This window comes from Ciona intestinalis, chromosome 3, assembly GCF_000224145.3.
Source record: "Ciona intestinalis chromosome 3, KH, whole genome shotgun sequence".
NCBI classification, from domain to species: domain Eukaryota; kingdom Metazoa; phylum Chordata; class Ascidiacea; order Phlebobranchia; family Cionidae; genus Ciona; species Ciona intestinalis.
In genome coordinates this window covers 935,798-956,483 of record NC_020168.2, presented here as the reverse complement: position 1 = coordinate 956,483, position 20,686 = coordinate 935,798, and the positions used below count along the sequence as shown (strand labels likewise).

General features: G+C 37.9%; 2 protein-coding genes across 5 annotated transcripts in view; one reads left to right on the top strand and one right to left on the bottom strand.

Moving 5' to 3' along the window:
• Window positions 1–534: 534 nt before the first annotated feature.
• Window positions 535–18,674, top strand: LOC100179484 (myosin-16; the record flags this gene model as incomplete). Its single annotated transcript, XM_009859602.3, is given in 42 exon segments — window positions 535–725; window positions 1,136–1,279; window positions 1,542–1,726; window positions 1,877–2,072; window positions 2,296–2,427; window positions 2,763–2,897; window positions 3,116–3,254; window positions 3,710–3,828; window positions 4,173–4,322; window positions 4,569–4,739; window positions 4,984–5,157; window positions 5,418–5,544; window positions 5,862–6,023; window positions 6,244–6,346; window positions 6,505–6,622; window positions 6,917–7,053; window positions 7,437–7,518; window positions 7,610–7,783; window positions 9,764–9,838; window positions 9,921–10,073; window positions 10,461–10,652; window positions 10,820–10,965; window positions 11,091–11,181; window positions 11,403–11,546; window positions 11,830–11,967; window positions 12,191–12,298; window positions 12,649–12,813; window positions 12,883–12,963; window positions 13,340–13,536; window positions 13,817–13,949; window positions 14,271–14,487; window positions 14,791–14,936; window positions 15,076–15,170; window positions 15,517–15,709; window positions 16,021–16,162; window positions 16,568–16,755; window positions 16,826–16,924; window positions 17,005–17,181; window positions 17,254–17,349; window positions 17,432–17,557; window positions 17,773–17,892; window positions 17,951–18,674. Coding segments are annotated over 41 exon segments (5,834 nt in total), but the record flags the coding sequence as incomplete, so codon positions are not given.
• The window catches only part of LOC100186290, a 15,033-nt gene continuing 12,311 nt past the window's right edge, over window positions 17,965–20,686 (bottom strand). For 3 of the 4 annotated variants that reach the window (XM_026833585.1, XM_018817860.2, XM_026833586.1), the window contains one exon: window positions 19,585–20,004. In XM_026833585.1, coding sequence (XP_026689386.1) covers window positions 19,787–20,004 — 218 coding nt within the window. In that variant the 3' untranslated portion in view covers window positions 19,585–19,786. Of the gene's footprint in view, window positions 18,938–19,584; window positions 20,005–20,686 lie in introns of those variants that run through there. The other variant, XM_026833584.1, reaches the window with a different exon arrangement.

The window sequence follows — 20,686 nt, the reverse complement described above, 5'->3', positions numbered from 1 at the left end:
CTGTTGATAACTTGTGATATATTATTATCACCCATTCCTATTTGATTTTTTTGGGGACGTTTCTTTTTATCATGTTCAAACCTTAGAAATATCATATTAAAGCTGACTCATCCCACATTTGCTTACACACATTTTCCAGTTGAATACTAATTTGTCTTTCATTAATTTTGTAACTCAATCTAAGTTTACCGCATTTAGACAGCCTCGCTGTTTTATCTGGTGCTCTATCCCATACTTTTTATTCATCCCGCTTTTAACGACTTTCGTTTGGTGGAAGTCGTTAAACAGTGGTTGGTTCATTTCGTATTTTTCAATAATTTTATCTTTGCTGCTGTTTACGAAGAGATAAATAAAATATTATGGTATGATTACATTCATTTAAAACGTGCTTTGTTGTCGCACAAAGCTATTCCTGGTTTTTAAGACAAAAAATAGTTTCAACGTTATGCTGCAAAAATATTTTACCGATTTTCTGAAGGCTTTACTGCAAAAATATTTTAAACAATTCTGACCAATTGTTCGTCTCCCTTATAGGAGAATGCGGGCCCGGGGACGACCCGATGCCATTCTTGGAACCAACCGAGAAGGAGAAGCTTTCGTACGCCGCTCAGAACTATGACGGTAAGAAAAGCGTCTGGGTTCCTCACAAGAAGGAAGGATTCGTAAAAGGCGACCTGGTGGATTCAAGTGGGGAAAAATGCACAGTGAAGACTGTTAAGAACGAGGTATGACAGGACAAAGTAATTTATTTCAGACTATTTGTTTTTTAATAAAAATCGTAGTTTAAATTGTATAGTGGGGAAAGATAATTGTTGAAAATAATTGTTGAAAACACAATCAGGATATTATGCGCTAAATGTGTCCCATTTTACCCCACCCCGCTATACGTGATAGAAATGTTTACAACTATGTCACATTTCATGGTTTAGTTAAAACGCACCTACCTGTACAGATTTAATGTATTTTTGTAAAACAATTTTGGTAATTTTTATTCGCTGTATACCTGATATATTATTTCGTGAGTAATTGAAACGTTCTTAAAAATATATTAACACAATACCATTCGTGCCACGCATAAGGTACTAGGTTGTGGTCACTACCCGAGTATTTTATAAATGTATTATTTTGTATACAGACGGTGTCTCTGAAGAAAGATGACATTCAACAAATGAACCCGCCCAAGTTTGAACAAACTGCTGATATGGCTAACATGACCTTTCTTAACGAGGCTAGCGTTCTTCACAACCTCAGAAGCCGATACGCATCTTTGAGAATTTACGTACGTTCCTATAGTAGCTTCATTTAGGCATATTGTTGCTTTTAATTGTAGACGTGGTGCACCTATAACTTTTCTTAAAAATTGTAAGTGATTAAATCCCTAAAAACGCCCGTGTTGAATTCATTGTGCTTCGGAACAATTTTATAACGCCTATAAAGGACCATAATCAGTATATGCGAGTTACGTCAAACGTTCTTGAAAACAGTATAAAAAAAACTATACGTACACATTCGTTTTGTCATTTTCCTGTTAATTCACACAGACATACTCTGGACTTTTCTGCGTGTGTGTGAATCCGTACAAGTGGTTGCCCGTGTATGGTGTGAAAGTGGTGCACATGTACCGTGGTAAGAAGAGATCAGAGATGCCACCCCATCTCTTCTCAGTAGCTGACAACGCCTACCATGACATGCTCATGGATCGTGAGAATCAATCTATTCTCATTACGTACGTATTTTGAGATTATTTAAACCACCTTTCGTTTCATAATTTATGTTAATTTCGTGTTTTCAACGACTGTTGTTTGCTACAAATTCCCTAAAAAATTATGTTAACACACAAATGATGACCGTTTAAATATAATATCTTTGACCACAGTGGTGAATCAGGAGCTGGAAAAACTGAGAACACCAAGAAGGTCATTCAGTATTTTGCCAACATTGCTGCCAGTGGTGTCCAGAAGCCAGGCGAGGAAAAGAAAGCAAATCTTGAAGACCAAATTGTCCAGACTAACCCTGTGCTTGAAGCTTGGGGTAACGCGAAGACAATTCGTAACAACAACTCTTCTCGTTTTGTAAGTTTTACAGGCTTTGCAACTTTAATGTTATCAAACGGGCACGAGGTGGTTGAAACAGTACATTGTGTGATAACGACTGCCGTTCTGCAGAATGAGTTACGCTCATGTATTCACTGTTCATATTTTAAATTTGATGGAGTTGACCAGCAGGGTTAATTTATCTTATTTAAATTATAACTTAAACCGAAAATTAATCTAATATATGATTTATACAAAACAGGGAAAATTCATCAGAATTCATTTTGGTACAAGCGGAAAGCTTTCTGGAGGTGACATCGAGTCTTATCTTCTTGAAAAATCTCGTGTTATCTTCCAACTGCCAGCTGAGAGAGGTTACCATATCTTTTACCAGGTAAATTAGGAATCTTTGAATTAGACTTCTAAAGACTCTACTCCCATTGTCGGGTTGTGTATTTCCGGACATTCTTTTTACATTGTTCTAACTGCTATAGTTTGTTTGCTAAAACTGCTAAAAAACTTATCTGTTTCAATTAAATGCAACTCAATAGGAGTTAATTTATACAGACTTTAACTTAAATAATTTTACCATTAGCTAGTTTTTAATAAATGTCATTTTGCTGTTAATTCCCTTTCTTCGTTATGTTAATTGACCTAACCTTCTTACTGTAGTCGAAAAAATTTATTCCATTCACTCCACCACCATTTGAAATTTGCTTTATTAAACAGATTATGGCCAGCGGTCGCAAAGACATGCTTGAATCTCTTTGTGTTTCGAACAACCCAAGAGATTACCATTGGGTGAGCCAGGGTGTTATTTCTGTGGATAACATGAACGATTTTGAGGAATTCAACTTTACTGATGTAAGTAGACATAAACATATATAATATGCAACGAAATACGTATATACCTAACACAACATTACACGTTGTTAATACTATATACTTTATACTTGTATTTTAATTCCCAACATAAAAATATACTTTGATTTATGAGTCTAATGCTTAATCTTGATTAATTTCCTATGTATCAGATTTAAATGTTTATTTTTGGTAAATAAGTTTATATTTTTAACATTTAGGAAGCTTTCGAAGTACTAGGTTTCACAGAAGAAGAACGTTTCAACTGCTACAGACTGACCTGCGGCTGCATGGTGTTCGGTTCAATGGTGTATAAGCAGAAACCACGTGATGAACAGGCCGAGGTCGACACCGTTGAGGGTAAGATTAATTGAAACTAGAAGAAAAATGTAAAACGAATATTACCCACAAAGTTACATAAATGTGGTAACACGTAAGCGGGTATACGAGGTGTATGTAACCTAACAAACCGTGTTATAACGACTGACATTAACTTGTAACAAGGATAAACAAGTTACATTAATTCATTCAATGGTACTACCGAGTGTATAACCGGCCTCCATTTTTCGTAATTCAATCCTGTATAGTCGGGTAGGGGAAGATGGGACACATTTAGCACAAGATATTTGAATATCCTGATTGTGTTTTAAACAATTTACAACAGTCTTTAGGGGTCATAGGCATACAGTTTTAGAATTCTTTTCATGTTCTTTGTTTACTACCAAATGAGCCGTGAAAGTTAAACGAAAAGGTATCCCATCTCCCCCCACCGTACACTATAATATTACGTGAGTTGTAAACGATATTTTCGACAGTTGCTGACAAGGTTGCCCATTTGTTTGGTATCAGCTCTCCAGATCTCTGCAAAGCTATTACCAGACCCCGCGTGAAGGTTGGAACCGAGTATGTCCAGAAAGGTCAAAATGTGGACCAGGTAATGTAGTAGCATATTTCGAAAACTTGTATGTGAGCTACCATTGTTGGAGTGTTTGTCCCTGGCAAGGTACCCACCCATTATTGCTCCAACCCAGTGGCCCCTGATAGGTTGTCTGTCAGTCGTACACCACAGAAAAATAAATTATCCGAAAGTAATAATAATCACCTACAAAACAACATACGTGGTAACTCGTTAGCGGGCATGAGGTGTATGAAACAGAACACCCGTGTTGCGACCACTGTTGTTTCCCTGCCACGCATAAATAAGCAAAACAACATTCGTTCATTCATATACAAAACATTTCCCAACACCCAAAGCATTCTAACTGACCGCCTCTACAGTGCTTTAACTCGACCGGAGCTTTAGCCAAGGCAACCTACGACAAGCTGTTTAAGTGGATTGTGTTCCGATTGAACATAACATTGGACACCAAGCTTCCAAGGAACTACTTCGTTGGTGTGCTCGACATTGCTGGATTCGAAATCTTTGAAGTTCGTATTTACTCTTATATGCGCTACTTTTTATTTGTTCATATACAAAATCGGACTTACCGTACAATTTTAAACTTTTAAAAATTGCGTTCTGTTAGTAGACGCACTTTTTACAATGACCTGCTAGGAGTGCGAGACGCGCAATTAATGCACAAATAATAGCGGGCAATCGCCCACAGGCTGCACTACCGCAATTGTTACGTAAAAATACCTTACTCGTTGCTGACAAGATTTTAAAAATTCTAGTTCAACACCTTCGAGCAACTGTGCATTAACTTCACCAACGAGAAGCTTCAACAATTCTTCAATCATCACATGTTCGTCCTTGAACAAGAAGAATATAAGAAGGAGGGAATCGAGTGGACCTTTATCGATTTTGGAATGGATCTTCAAGCTTGCATCGAGCTTCTGGAGAAGGTTTGTTAATATTTCACTTCATGCTCTATACTGCTCGGCAGCCACGCTTTTATGTGACACGTTTTGAAGTTTTTGTTTACCCGTAGCGTGTATTTAACGACTGTCATTTTGCTTCTAATTCTCTCCTCTTTGTTGTTTTAATTATGTCGACCTTTTTTATAAATAAACTTATGTTATGTTCTGTGTAAATAAAATTATGTTATGTTTTTTATTAAGTATTTTATCAATTTTACTTTTACAACAGCCCATGGGTGTGTTCTCTATTCTTGAGGAAGAATCAATTGTTCCCAAAGCTACTGATGAAACCTTCAAAAACAAGTTGTACGAAAAGCACGAGAAGAAGTCGGAAGCTTTCATTAAACCGAAAGTCACCAAGAAAGGAAACGCTCATTTCTCCGTCAAGCATTACGCTGGTGTGGTAAGTCTCGCAGTTTTCTAAGTTAACTGACTTCAATAATACAGTGGGGTGGAAGAGGCTGGGACACTTTTTCATCCTGTTTTCTTGTCCCATTTCGTAATGAACAAAAAACATTCAAAGAAATAAAATGTAAAACCGTATATCCTTACGACTCCCATATAGACTCTTGTTATTTGTGTGAAACACGATCAGGATATTTGGACATTATGTGTTAAAGGTGTTACACAACAGTATTATGGCAAATCAACAATTTCTTCCAGGTGGATTACAATGTCGACGGTTGGTTGAATAAGAACAAGGATCCTCTGAACGACAGCGTGGTACAACTCTTCCAGAAGTCCACCAACAAACTCATGTCTGCTATCTTCCCTGAGACTAAGGAAGAACGTAAATATATTTGGTTCTACTTTTTCTAAGCAATCAGTTAGTAACAAGGAATACGATAGATTATTTTACAATGTTGGTATACGCAAAGCATAACTATCCGCTAGCCAGGAGCATCTCAAGGGTAGAGATCTCCGATTCAATACCAGTAAAGCTTTTATCGCCCAGGAAAGCGACAGGCTTCTACATTTGGTGACGTCAATGCGGTATCACTCTGAGTGTTATGGACTAACTTATACTTGAACCTCACTCACATAGAATAGAATAAAATAGAAAAGAAACAAGTCGAGCCCTTTGTGAAATAAGAATATTTGATTTAGCTGCTGGCAAGAAGAAGAAGAAGGGTGGTAGCTTCCAGACCGTCTCAGCCTTGTACCGAGAACAACTTAACAAACTGATGACAAACTTGAGAAACACCAAGCCTCATTTCGTTCGTTGTTTGATCCCTAATGAGATGAAACAATGCGGTATCATGGATGCCGGTAAGTTATTTATAGCGGTTAAATATTTCTAGGCGAAAAAGTGACCCGGCGTGGTGGCAAAGTGGTTAGCACACCTTTATAATATAACACAATTTATTGCTTTGAAGCTCGATGATGCTGCTACCAAACTGAGCACGTGTAGTCCAATTCAGTAGTCCCGTATCGGTTGTCTAATTTGTTAAAATTACATACAAAGTTACACACTTCTATTAAATTTCAGCTTTGGTACTTGCCCAGCTAAAGTGCAACGGTGTGTTGGAAGGTATTCGTATTTGCCGAAAGGGATTCCCCAACAGATTGCAGTACCCTGAGTTCAAGCAAAGGTAGACTATGTGTTCTGTTACCTTCATAAGTAATGTAATATACATTATATTTTATAATATGTACTTCTGGGCAAATATCAAGTGCGTGTATATACCGTAACTTTCTTATACGCAATGTAATATATATTATGCATTTGATATTATGTATTTCTTGACAGATATCAGATCCTGGCTGCATCTAAAGTGGCGAACATGGTCGACAGTAAGAAAGCTACTGAGACTATCCTGCTTCATATTGAGCTTGATACTGCATTGTACAAGATCGGGCACACAAAGGTAAAATACCAACACTAGGTTATTGGAAACAAAATACAGATATACGGGTGACATATACGTGGTAACTGATAAGCGGGCACGAGGTGTATGAAACAGAAAACTGGTGTTATAGCGGTGGTTATTGCTCCCCCATGTGACGATCAATAAGTTTCATGTGTGGTAGCTCATAAGCTGGCATGAAGTGTATGAAACAAAACGCCCGTGTTATAACGATTGTCGTTGCATCGTCATGTGAGAAGGATAAATAAGTCCCAACTATTTATTTAAAAACATGCAAATTAATCTGTTTCCTAGATCTTCTTTAAAGCTGGAGTCCTTGCTGATCTTGAGGATCAGAGAGACGACATCTTGGCGATCATCATGACCAAGATGCAGTCGAAGGCTCGTGGTAAACTTATGAGGATTGAGTTCAAAAAGATGCTCGAGCGTCAGTAAGTAAACCATATGCAAAAGCTTGTGCGGTGATTGTATGGTGTATAGAAGGGTGGGGTAAAATGAGACACTCTTTTATTCTATGTTCTCGTCCCATTTGGCATTGAACCAGGATCACTCAAAGAATTATAAAACCGTATCGTCACGACTCCCATAGACCGTTGTTTATTCTTTAAAACACGATCGGGATATTTGTATATTATGTACTAAAGGTGTCCCATCTTGCCCCTACTCCACTATATGTTTAAATATAGGATTATCCAGTGGTGAAACTTTGCGTGAAATCCCTTTGTGTCAGGTAGATACTTAAGCGTCATTAATTAGTTTGTGATTCGTGTATAAATAAAAGATGATCATCAGTGGCTAACCTACATTATCACAGGCGTGCTGCAAAAGCCATTCAGCGCAACATCAGGAAGTTCTTGCAGTTCCGTGATTGGCAATGGTGGAAACTTTATACCAAGGTCCGTATTTATCTATAACCCTTTAAACGTTTAAAATCCATTTTAATTTTTTTGGACGTTTAAAATTAACTTTATGTGTATTCCTATGTAGGTGAAACCGCTTCTTAACATCGTCCGAGTGGAAGACGAGCTCAAAGCAAAAGACGAGGAGATTGCTGAACTCAAAGACAAATACTCCCACGAAGAAAAGTTGCGAAAAGAATACGAAGAGAAATGCGTCTCTCTTCTTTCGGAGAAGAACGACTTGACTCTTCAATTGCAAGCTGTGAGTTTCGCAATAATTATTTATTTTTGTTGATTTCTTAAACCTATAGCAATACCAGTTAAACCGTTGTTATTTTAAATTTAAGTCATTTACGCGCATCCCATACTCTAGTCTATAACAACTTAACTCTAAAGTGAGCCGTAGTTCGGGAAAGTTGTCCGCCCTATCCTGTTTGTTTAGTTGAGTATTACAGTGTACCTTGCGGTCATCGGAGTAGACAAGGAGTAAAGATTATAGTTCAAGCTGTACAGTTTAATAATGTACTGTATGCTGTGTATAGTGTGTTTTAGCCGGAGTTACCTGGCTCACAGTGTACGCCGTATATGCTTAATATTGTTTAATATCGAAAGCATACAAGTGGATATGGAAGTAGAGTTATATAATTATAGTTATATAACTATAGCTATACATGTCACTCTGTAATCAGATTTAGACAATATACTGTTAAGAGTTTTGTATGGTCAAGAAAAACTGTCATGCGCAACATTTGCAAGGAACTGATATAATTAGTGTAGAGCTATCAATGCAGTAACACTATTTTATAGCGAGGTTTATGCAAGTTTATTCAACATTAGGATGCTTTGTATTTAGAGATAAAGCGTTTGAAATTTTCTATAGGACAGTTCTCACGGGAAAGCTTAGAATCGAGACCTCTTTGTTTGTAGCTGTTGTTCAACCATTTACTTCAGTGTAATTTACATTCTTATTTACTTTCTCTGTTTGTCTGCATTTTAGGCTGTCATACAGCACAACTCAGTGTTATTTAAGAACGATTTCTAATCTTTCACGCTGTTTGTTTTCATTCGCTGGTAGAATCGAGTCGTGGTCAGTATTTGAGCTTTCTCGAATATTGTCTTCTTTATTTGAGACAGCGTAGACCAATATTTGGTTTGGTGACCGGCATAGTTTGTCGTAGTTGGAATTACGCAGAAGTTTGTGTGTAAAAATTTTGCTGACGTTGCCCTAGGTTGAAATATATGCTTTTAGATTATTTAAAAAACTTAAAACAAAAATGAACAACGAATCGTTGGTTACCAGCAGGCGAAGGTCGCGTCGAAACAATCGTAACTCGCAAGATCGAGACCTTGAGAAGATGTTAATGCAACAAAGCGAGTCTAGTAGCAGCGCTGTTATGGAGAAAACTGTCGAGACGAAAAAAGTCACAAGCACTTCGGAAGTCAAGTTGGTTAAGTCCATTGCGCGAGTTCACGTTTCACGCGAAAATGTCCGAAGACTGCCGAATTTTTCCGAGTCGACTACGTCATCAGAAGTTGGAAGTCCACCACAAACCAAGGAGTTTGAATCGTTGTCAGATAAAAGCTTCGATGTTGTTGCTACATCAGACGAGAATGAAAGAAGTTACACTAAAAGCAGTTACGCAGAAAGGCAAGAAGAGTACGTAAAAAGCAGCAATGTCCGACGACTGAGCAGCCAAACAAGTTCAAAACTCATGGCGTTACGAAACCGGTACGCTAACGACGACATAAACAACGACTCATTTATAAGCGAGGAAGACACGTTTTTCTCAGAAGACAGAGTGGACAACACTTTGGTGGGCCAAGTCAAGAATAATGAAGAAGATGAAGAAAGCAATCGAAGCGACGACGCTGTTTCGTCATGGCTGGTTAAAAATTGCGAAGATTATGTGACAAGCCAAGATGTTTCTGAAACACTTCATGTTGAACCGTCAGTAAGTTCCAGCTCATCGAGTGCAGCAAGTGGCGAAAGAGAAATAGATGTTGACGAGTGTTTAGAAGAACCGTCAGTAGTAGAAGAGTTAGTAATTGAAGCTGTTCATGTGGATGAGTCAATTAACTCAAGAATACCTCCAATGCAACAGTATAGAATATGTTTCGAGGTATATTTCAATGCGCAGTATTTTTTAAATAAAATACTTTATACACTCTTTTAGAAAAAATGTAACTTATTTAAGAATAATTTTCCTTTGGGAATTGCAACTAACGATTGTTTTTGTTTTAGGAACAAGAAAACTTGGCCGATGCTGAAGAACGAAACGAGCAGTTGGTCAAAGTGAAAGGCGACTTGGAGGGCCAGGTATAGCGTCGTAACCACGCATGTTTTGATGACGTCACTATATCGTCATCATATCTGATTTGAACTTATCCCCGTTATTTAGGTCGGTGATTTATCTGAACGCTTGGATGAAGAGGAGGCGAACAATGTTCAACTTTCTGCTTCTAAAAAGAAGCTTGAAAAACAATGCGAAGACCTTGGTCATGACATTGAGGAAGCTGAATCTAACATCAACCATCTTGAAAAGGATAAGCAAGTATGTTGGAGTTGGATGTTGAACGATATTACTTTTTATCACTTGACCAGTTCAGTGAGATTGTGCTTCGCTCTCTGTACCTCTGGTCTAGACAATACTGCATCGAGGCTTGATCATTAATAGTGTAGACTACATGTCATAGGGAAAAGACTTCTAATTTAACCCAGTGCTCCCTTATCGGTGGTCTAATTGTTAGCCGTACACTAAAAAAATAATAATTAGCTATAAAGTTGCAAACGTGCTAGCTCGTAAGCAGGCACGGGTATAAAACGTAATAACTGTATAGAAAAAACTGCAGTTGCCCAGCTAGGCGAGGGTAATAATCATAAGAAACATATATTTATCATCTCTTTTACATTTTCCTAATTTGATTATAATCTTGTGCAGGGCTTGGAACTCAAGCTCCGTAGTTTGTCTGCCGATCTTGAACAACGAGATGACAGCATTCAGCGTTTGAACAAAGAGAAGAAGCAACTTGATCAAGTCAACCAGCAGACGCTGGAGGATCTTCAAGCCATGGAAGACAAGGCCAACCACCTCGGAAAGATCAAGATCAAGCTTGAACAACAAGTTGAAGACGTAAGATGTTCACGATTTTTATTTCAGATCTTTCGGTTTTATTATTTAAAATATCTTTAGTAATGTCAAAAGATGAAATTACATCAGTTTTGACATCGCTGCAGATAGTTTTAGTTTTTAAAATATTTGTGACTAGACTTGTTTTATATTTTTTTTTTCGAAAACAGATCGAAGACAGCCTCGAGCAGGAAAGAAAACACAAAGCCGACCTTGAAAAATCAAAGAGGAAGTTGGAAAATGATCTCCGAAGCGCACAAGACACCATTATGGATCTTGAGAAGGACAAAGCCTCCTTGGAAGATGCTCTACGCAAGTACGTTCATTAATGAAACATGTTTATCTTTACTATGAGGAGTTTTATTTTTTAATAAGTTTTAAGTATTTTTATAGGTTTAAATAAAATCTATGCTTTAACTTCGTTTGTTTTTTTCTATAAAGGCGAGACTTCGACATTAACCAGCTCAATGGTAGAATCGAGGACGAGCAAAACTTGGCTTCCCAACTCAACAGGAAAGTCAAAGAACTCCAGGTGATCCATCGTATTGAGCAAAATATAATATCTTGGTAGCGTAAAACACAGATATTATAATAAGCAAAATCCACGAAAAAACACGGAACTGGTCAGTTTCAATGCAAACATGCCATTCAATATGTATGATACGATTTTCATCTCGAACGTTTCGGTCCAAATCCCAAACCATCTTCTGTGATCTCAGGATGTTAAAATTTATCCTGTTTTTTTTTACCAAGGCAAGAGTTGAAGAAACCGAGAGCGAGCTTGATATGGAGAGACAAGCCCGTTCAAAGGTTGAACGCAACCGAAGCGAACTGGTTCGTGAACTCGATCAACTTAGTGAACAGCTTGAAGAGGCTGGTGGTGCGACTCAAGCCCAGGTAATCACACAACTCATTACGTTATCTTGTGTGTGGGCGGTAACATCCAGGATTTCATTGTAATGGGTCAGTTAGGCCCCATGGCTTGCAACGGTGTAGGCCTCAGTCATAAAATAAAACGTGCATATAATATACAATTTTAAGATAATAGGCCAGCCATGGCCTAAATCTAAGTTCTCAATTGCGTGTCACGCTAATAGGACTTCGCCCACTTAGAAAAGAATATAAGCAACCCTACGTGCATGGTCAAAGGCAACTCTAAACATGTTTTAAATTTCATTAGATCGAATTGATCAAGAGGCGCGAGTCCGATTACCTGAAACTTCGACGTGACTACGAAGAAGCAGTCATGCAGAACGACGCTACTGTTGGTCAGCTCAAGAAGAAACATCAAGATGTTGTCAACGAACTCGTGGAACAGGTTGGTTAAAACTTCAACACTGGGTGGTTTTGCAATCACAATTTTATTCGACACTATTCCTTAAGTATTTTTTCCTTATGGTATTTTTACGACTGTAGTTTTGTAGCTAATTTCCTCTCTTTGTTTATTTAGTTAGTTTGAGGTAAGGTTCCATATTGTTTTAGAAAAAAAAAATGTTATGTTATGAGTGTTTTAAAGTTAAAGATGTTGTTTTATTTTGTAGGTCGAGAACCTGAGTCGAGTGAAAAACAAGATCGAGAAGGATCGCGCTCAGCTTCACATGGAGCTTGATGACGTCACCACTCAGTTGGAAGAAGTTTCCAAACTCAAGGTTTGCTATTATTCATTTCTTGTTTAGCATCATATTCACATATTTTTCTGTACGCTCTTATCGTTACCTGCCGGTAACGGCGCCGTGGTTAGCTCTTGCTTTTAGTACAGCCCAGAGGAGGCTCTATGATGTTACTCTATATACGTTGTTTAAATATGAGTTTTCTTGTCAACTATTTTATTAAAAAATTATTATAATCAACATATTCAACAAATACCTACAAAGTTGCATACGTAAACCCACAAGCAAACACGGGGCGGTGTGTACAGATCACCCGTGTTACTGTCGTTGCCCCAGCATCACGCGAGGATACATAAGTCACATTTATACATTCATGCCCCAATACACAGGCTCGTTCCGAGGCCAACGTACGTGTCATGGAGGAACAGGTGACCGACTACAAGTTCAAGGTGGAAGAAAATATCCGCATTGTAAACGAGTTGACGATCATCAAGAACAAGTTGACAAGTGAATCAATGGAGTCTTCTCACCAACTTGAAGAAGCGGAAAGCAAGGTGAAAATTGGTTTCACTCTTGACCCAACGAATAGTTTAGATTTACTAAATGGTATTTTAATTGTTTAGGTCAGCGCTCTTTCCCGCGCAAAATCCAACATGACGTCAATGCTTGAAGATCTCAAACGTCAGTTGGAGGAAGAATCAAAGGTGAGGATACTAAGTTAAATACATTCATACCGTCGCTGTGACAAAGTGGTTATAGCACTTAGTCCGAAATTTATTGTTTCGAGTCTTACTACCGCTATCATTGTGAACGTATGCGTTCCTGGGCAAGACTCTTGACAGCAATTGCTCAAGCACAGTGGTTTCTTATAGTTTGTCTTAACTCTAAGCTCTAAATTGTAGGTCGTACATTACAATAACATACTTAGTAAATAGTAAGTAAAGAGGTACAAGGTGTGTGAACAGAACCGGTGCTATAACGAATATTTTGCTTATAACCACAGGAGGACAAATAAGTTACACACATTCATCCATTTATTCATCTGTATCGGTTATTACATATATTTACCTTATCATGTAGAGCAAGCAATCTTTGGCACACGCCCTGCAAGCTGCACGTCACGATCTTGATCTGTTGCGTGAACAAGTTGAGGAAGAACAAGAAGGTAAAGCTGAACTTCAACGAGCGCTTTCCAAGGCAAACGCAGAGGTGGCTAACTGGAGGACGAAGTACGAAACCGATGCCATCCAACGTATGGAAGAGCTCGAGGAAGCAAAGTAAGTACTTAAGTTTTACAGTTTAATAAGATGAAAATATAGAATTCCGTGTACTTATGCGAAGTACAGTTGTTCTGCGCGTGCAAAAGTGGTCCAAAGGTTTAGTATTCTAGGATTTTCACTGCCTGCTGTTACCCCTGTGAGCACACTGTCTTTGTGTGAGACACTTAGCCATAGTTACATGTGTGGTACACGACTACACGTAATAACAAGCGGGTCCGAGTACCTAGTCGTGTATCTTTCTATTAAATTTTTAACAAGAATTTTGTTATCTGCGCAGGAAGAAGCTTGCAATTCGTCTCCAAGAGGCTGAAGAGCAAACCGAGACCGCCCTCGCTAAATGCGCAAGTCTTGACAAGACAAAGATCCGGTTGACCAATGAAGTTGAGGACCTTACCATTGACCTTGAAAGGGTGCGTACTTCACCATCTTTATTAATTTAAAACATTATACAGCAAACTTTGCATTTCGATGTAGACTTGGTTCATCCGGTATAAAAACCGTAACTTTATTATGTCTACCATACGCCAAGATTCGTAGGGTTTGACATATCAAATGTATAACAGAATATTTTATGTATTTTTTTAAAACAACAGTTCTATGGGAACAAAACAAAACTTGTATTTTCATATTAAATTTCGTTATAAAAACAAGCTGTTTAGATCAGTTCAAATAATAGTTTTATGTTTTTTCAATAACATTAAATTTAACTATAACAAAATTGCATAACACAGGCCAATGCTACAATCTCCGCTCTTGACAAGAAGCAACGCAACTTCGACAAAGAGATTTCCACCTGGATGCTCAAGGTCGAAGAACTCCAAGCCGAACTTGACGGTGCAATGCGTGAGAACAGGAACTACCAGACCGAAATCTATAAGATCAAGGTTTCGTACGAAGAGAGCATTGAACAGCTCGAGATTGTCAAGAGAGAGAACAAGAACCTTTCCGGTAAAAACAACTTTGTTTTTTTTTAATTGACGTCGCTACTAATACCGGCATATGTGTTCTATGGCTCGACACGTAATAATACTGTTCCAATCCAAGAAGTAACTAATACGATGCCTAAATTGCTGGCTTATATACAATAACATTAAGGAAAAAACATAAGAATAACCTTCTACCAAGTTACAAATGTGACAACTCGTTATATAGGCGAGCGCACGAGTTGTTTAAAACAGAACACTCGTTATAACGACTAATGCTGCCTGGCCACATGAGAATAAAATAATTTACATTAATTTACTTTTACAGAGGAAATCAATGATCTTACTGATCAATTGACAACTGGTGGCAAATCCCTTCACGAGCTCGACAAAGCACGCAAGAAGGCCGAACTCGAATGCGAAGAACTTCGTTCAGCATTGGAGGAAGCCGAAGGCGCTCTTGAACTCGAAGAGGTGAAGTTAACTTTTATGCTACTTTGGTGTAATTGACCAGACCTTTTTGCCTACATAACGGGCCCTCAAGGACCTCACCCATACAGAATAGGATACGCTATCTGGTTTGTGCAAAATTTAAACATTGAAATAACAACAGAGCCGAGTTCTCCGACTTCAACTTGAACTCACCCAAGTTAAAGCCGATATTGATCGAAAACTCCAAGAAAAGGAAGAAGAATTCGACAGCACAAGGTAATTATAGATATTCTGGTTCAATGGCCTAGGCGTTTGTACAAGGCCTGTGTTACACTGGTTACACTATTCGCATGAACGACGTACATTAGCAGCCTTGGTGTTGCAGCAGGGTCCGGGTTCTTAAACGCATGCCCTCGACAAAGACCCCTAGTGTATAGAATAGAATACAAAAGCATTTTTCATCGCAGCGGACATTTTATTTCCTGATACCACTTAAACTATAGTTTGGTTTTTAAACCGAAACGTTTGATATGAAGAAATTGGTATCATATATTTGAATTGTCATGTTTAATTCAAACTGTCCTTTTTATTTTAAACTAAAAATTGTTGTCCCAAAAAACAGGAAGAACCATCAACGTGCCATCGAGTCCATGCAAGCCAGCTTGGATGTTGAAATCAAGAGCAGAACTGATGCTGTGCGAGCCAAGAAGAAGCTCGAGACTCAGTTGAATGATGCCGAGATGCAACTTGACCATGCCAACCGCAACCTTGCTGAACAGATCAAACTTGTCAGGAAACTTCAAGTCACCATCAAGGTAAGGTAGCGCACACCGGTGGTAGAACTTATAGTCAGGCGCTTTCTGTAAATAATCCTTTGAACTGGGCTCCTATAGTTCCTGGCGTTATGTTTTTTAATTGTAGTTTTAACATAATCCGACACTGTGGCAAAATTTACATAATCGATGCTCGATGCTGTTATCATTAGGCGTGCGTGTTAATCGAAACGGCAATTGCTCAAACGATGGTGTGAAACTGAACACCGGTGTTATAACGACTGATGTCTCTGCCAGGTCATGCGAGGAAATATATGTTACATCCATTTATTCATTTGTTTCTTTCTGAGCAGGAGATCCAAGATCAAATGGATGAAGATCAACGCATCCATGAAGAACTTCGCGAGCAATACAGCATCCAAGAGAGGAGACTCACCATCACCATCAGCGAGTTGGAAGAAACCAAATCTGCTCTTGAATCCAACGAACGTGCACGTAAGTTTCACGTCTTGAAATGACCAGAGCGTGCGCGGTACTTAAATTAACATCAGCAGTGCCGGAATTGTTTTAAGTATACAGTATGGTGGGGAAAGATGGGACATCTTTTATCTCCATTTTCTCGTCCCATTTGGTAGTAATATTGTTTTCTCCTGCATTTTTTTATATTATTTTCTCCTCCCATTTGGTAATAAACAAAAAATATTCCAAGAATTATAAAACTGTATCTTCATGACTTCCATAGACCGTTGTTAGTTGTTTAAAACACGACCAGGATGTTTGGATATTATGTGTTAAAGGTGTCCTATCTTCCCCCACCCTACTATATGTTCCAGAATTCACAACCGTTTTTGTTATAACGTTTGCGGAAAATATAAGTAAGATAGAATTTCTTGTTCCTAGGTAAACACGCCGAGGCTGAGCTTTTGGACATCAGTGACCGAATCAACACCCTCTCGGCACAAAACTCTGCTCTTTCCAGCGCCAAACGCAAGTTGGAGACTGACAACGAACAACTTAGAGGAGATCTCGAAGATGCACTGATGGAAGCGAAGACTGCAGATGAGAGAGCTAAGAAGGCGACCTCGGATGTAAGGATTGTATTTTGTGTTGTTTGTGTCTATTTTTAGAACAAGATGTTAAAAACTAAATTGTTCGTAGGCTGCACGCATGTCAGAAGAGCTTCGTTCCGAACAGCAACACATCCTCTCGATCGAACGAGTCAAGAAGACTTTGGAAGTCCAAGTACACGAGATGTCGGTAAGTAGGCTGCAAGGATTCACACGAAATCACGATAAAAGTTTTGATGAACTTGAAATTATCTAGTATGTTATATAAAGATAAAACTGGATGAGGCGGAAGCATACGCGCTCAAAGGTGGACGTAAAGCACTCGCCCAACTGCAAGCGCGACTCAAGGATGTTCAAAATGAGCTTGAAGCTGAACAACGTCGCCATGCTGAGACATTGAAGAACTACAGAAAGATGGACAGGAGACTCAAGGAGCTTTCCTTCCAGGTAAGAAGTCGATAATGTTAAAATAAGACATGTAGTCTAGGATCGAATTAATATTATATTTTTTTACAACAGGCTGACGAGGATCAAAAGAACCAAGTCAGAATGCAGGAACTGGTTGAGAAACTTCAATTGAAACTAAAGCAATACAAGAAAATGGCTGAAGAAGCGGTAAGTTTTATATAAAAAAATATTAATATTTTTAGAATTCTGTGTGAAAAATATACTTATAATTATTTGAACAAATTTACAGGAAGAACAAGCCAACCAGAACCTTGCCAAATACAGGAAGGTTGTTCACGAATTGGAGGAGGCTGAAGAAAGAGCTGAGATCAGCGAATCTGCTCTGAACAAAGTCAGGTCCAAGTCCCGTTACATGGTAAGTCGACGTTGGCATCACCTTACCAATGACAGCTAACATTCTTACTGAATTCTAGGTTAATTTTTGGTAGCTTATTTAACTGTGTCTATATTTTCAAACTTTTCTATTCTAACGATTTTCTTCTCTTTTTTTAAATGACTTTCCATCCTAAATGTTTACACCTGCTTTTATCTTTCCAATCTTGACACTTCACTCCTTTCTTCTAAACACAGACGAGCAGTGTAGGCGGCGGCGGTGGAGGTGGTTACTCCTACTCAATCTCCAGGAAGGTGGTGACAACCAAAGGATCATCATCCACCTCTTAAACTGCTTCCCTGATCTCCGACAACGAAGTAAGATCTCAACAAACTATATTTCGTTCCCTTCTCTACCTCTACCTTCTTTCAACAGATCTCCCTTTCTTATTTCTTCATCTTTCATCTCCTCATATACGTCAACATCTCAACACTTCAAACACGCAGACGAGCCTTATCGCCGAATCGGCGACTCGCGAGCAGCAAGAAGCCAACATCTCGGTTTCTTCACACACTTCATTCACTCTTACCCAGTTCAGCAATCAGCCTCCACAAACGAGCACGCCCAATCACGTCATAGCAGCGGCGGTGCGCTACGCAACGAAGGTGAATCCCCGCTTGAACTTCGACGCTTCCACGTCAGCCTGCCAGCAAATACGTCATTACGGTATTACGTCATCATTCTCATCAGGATCGAATGAGAAACTCAAGTTATCATCGTCCTCGCAAAAAGCAGAAGAAGCGATTTCCAACGATGCAGTCCGGGAATCCCCGAATGACGTCACTCATTACGTCAGTACTCCGTCATTAAATACGTCATTTTCCTCGAGCAGTTCGGACACGGAAGAGAGGGAATAGACGAAAAACTTCTGGTGTAAACAATCCACCAGCATTTTGAATGTGTTAGCGGTGGTGTAATTATAAAGACGATGTTAACATCTCGAATAAGTGATTTAAGTTAAAGATGTTCAAACACGATGACCAGTTGCACTGCGTTGCTATTTATCCCATGTTACTGCAATGTCATTTACCGGATATCTCGCAATTTCATGCACTTTTTATATCTCTATATCACAATACATTAACCATTAGCAGCATAACACGTGTCGATGAATGACTAAATTTAAAAAAGAAGCGACGCGTTCAATATTTTATAAACCAGAGAAGTTGAACAAGTTGATTGGCAGTTAGTCAGTATAAGTGTAGGAGTGTACCGTGATGCAAGATGACCTAGTTCTGGATCGTTTAATCACTGGGTATGTGGCAGTTCTGGATCGTTTAATCACTGGGTATGTGGCATTTAATTTCGATCAGCTATTTTACGAAATAATACTCCAGATTTTATAATTGGGAACAAACAGGTACAAACACAGTTTTATTCATGTTTTGTCAATGACTTGCTCATGTTTTGTCGAAATTTTAACAATGTTTTGTCTATTTTAACAATGTTTTGTCTAAAATTTTTTGATGTTTTGTCTCAATTTTTGTTTAAATTATGTTCTGTCAATGTTTTTCCATTCATTTTTCTTATTTCTTTTTCAATAGTTTTTTCATGATTTACCCATTTTATTGAATTTTCCTCGTTTTATTAATATTTGGCAATTATTTTTTAATATATTTGGTTTATGATTTGTCCAAATTTTATCAATATTTTGTCCATATTTTTTTATTGTTTTTACCATTTTTTAAAAATATATTCTTCATGATTTGTCTAAATTTTTTTTTATATTTTATAAATATTATAAGTTATCAATTTTATTTACGTTTTGTCCATGATTGCCTAGAAGTTGTATTGATTTTTTCCATGTTAAGCCCAAGTTTAATCCATGATTTTTCTATTGTTTTCCTTTTTTTCAATTTTATCCATGTTTTGCCCAGGATTCAGAACGGTTATATATCGTCTGTGATTTTTATGTTCGTCAATAACATGTTTGTTGACTACATTTTTATTGTGGGACTTTTTATCTCACGGATATTTTATGACAACCTGTTGATCAAAAATTGCACATTGTTCTCATATTGTTTTTTCCTGTTACCATGTTGCTATAACAAGAATGTATAAATGGGCACAAAGCAAACAAAATAACTTAAACGAAAACATTGTACAAGAAAATAAACAATATTGAAATACCGCGCAAATTGTGCAAAACAAATTATTGGTAAAACCTTTAAAATTTACAAGTTTAAATATAATATACATTGCACCAAAGTATTAACAAAACTTTACAGCAACATGGCTTGTTGGAACTGTATTGGTTAATCCATTTAACTTATAACTCTCTTTAATATAGGTCCAAGTTGGCAAAACCGTACCAGAATTCGAACTTTTATAAATTGGTATTTTAACTAATGTTTTGCCGGTAGTTGAAAGTTCATACATAACACCCATACACGTTGTCATCTTTGTTGGCTTTCCGTTCATTGCGGTTTCTGCACAAGTTGTAGTTTTGATTACTTTGTTGCCAAATAAAGTATTGAATATTATAGTAGATTGGGGTAAAATGGTACATTTTTTAAAAATATTTATAGAGTTATATAACCATAGCTTCGCGAATCTAAACTAAACGTTGTCGATTGTTAAAACACAATTATAGAAAATAGGTGATAGCCTAATATCGTTAAACGATATCCATCTTATCCCACTATAATATAACTGTTTCAAAATATAAACAAAACTCACCTAAACATTGGAGCAAACTCGTGTACTCAGCATTAAACTTGTGGGATTGATATTTGGCTTCTGCAGTGGCGTTTTTCAACTTTTTCAAATGAAGAAATATTCCTGGCCACACTGAGTCAGTTTTTGCAATTTGCATTGGTTCCCCTATGTAGCAAAAGTGCGGGCAGTCATTCACTGTAGAGCTGGTATGGTTCACACAAGAACAAATTGTATTGGATATCTGAAAGCAGACATCACTTGGCCATTGTGGTTGAACCTCATCAACTTCTACCAAGCGTTTGCCGTGAACTATTTCTTGGAATTTTACATAGTGAGTATGAGTTTTAGTTTTTGAAATATCTTTCGGAGACGGTGCTGGGGTAATTGCCTGTTTCTGTGCAAGCGATGCGCATGATGTGCCACCTTCTCCTTCATATACAACTTCCATGAGCG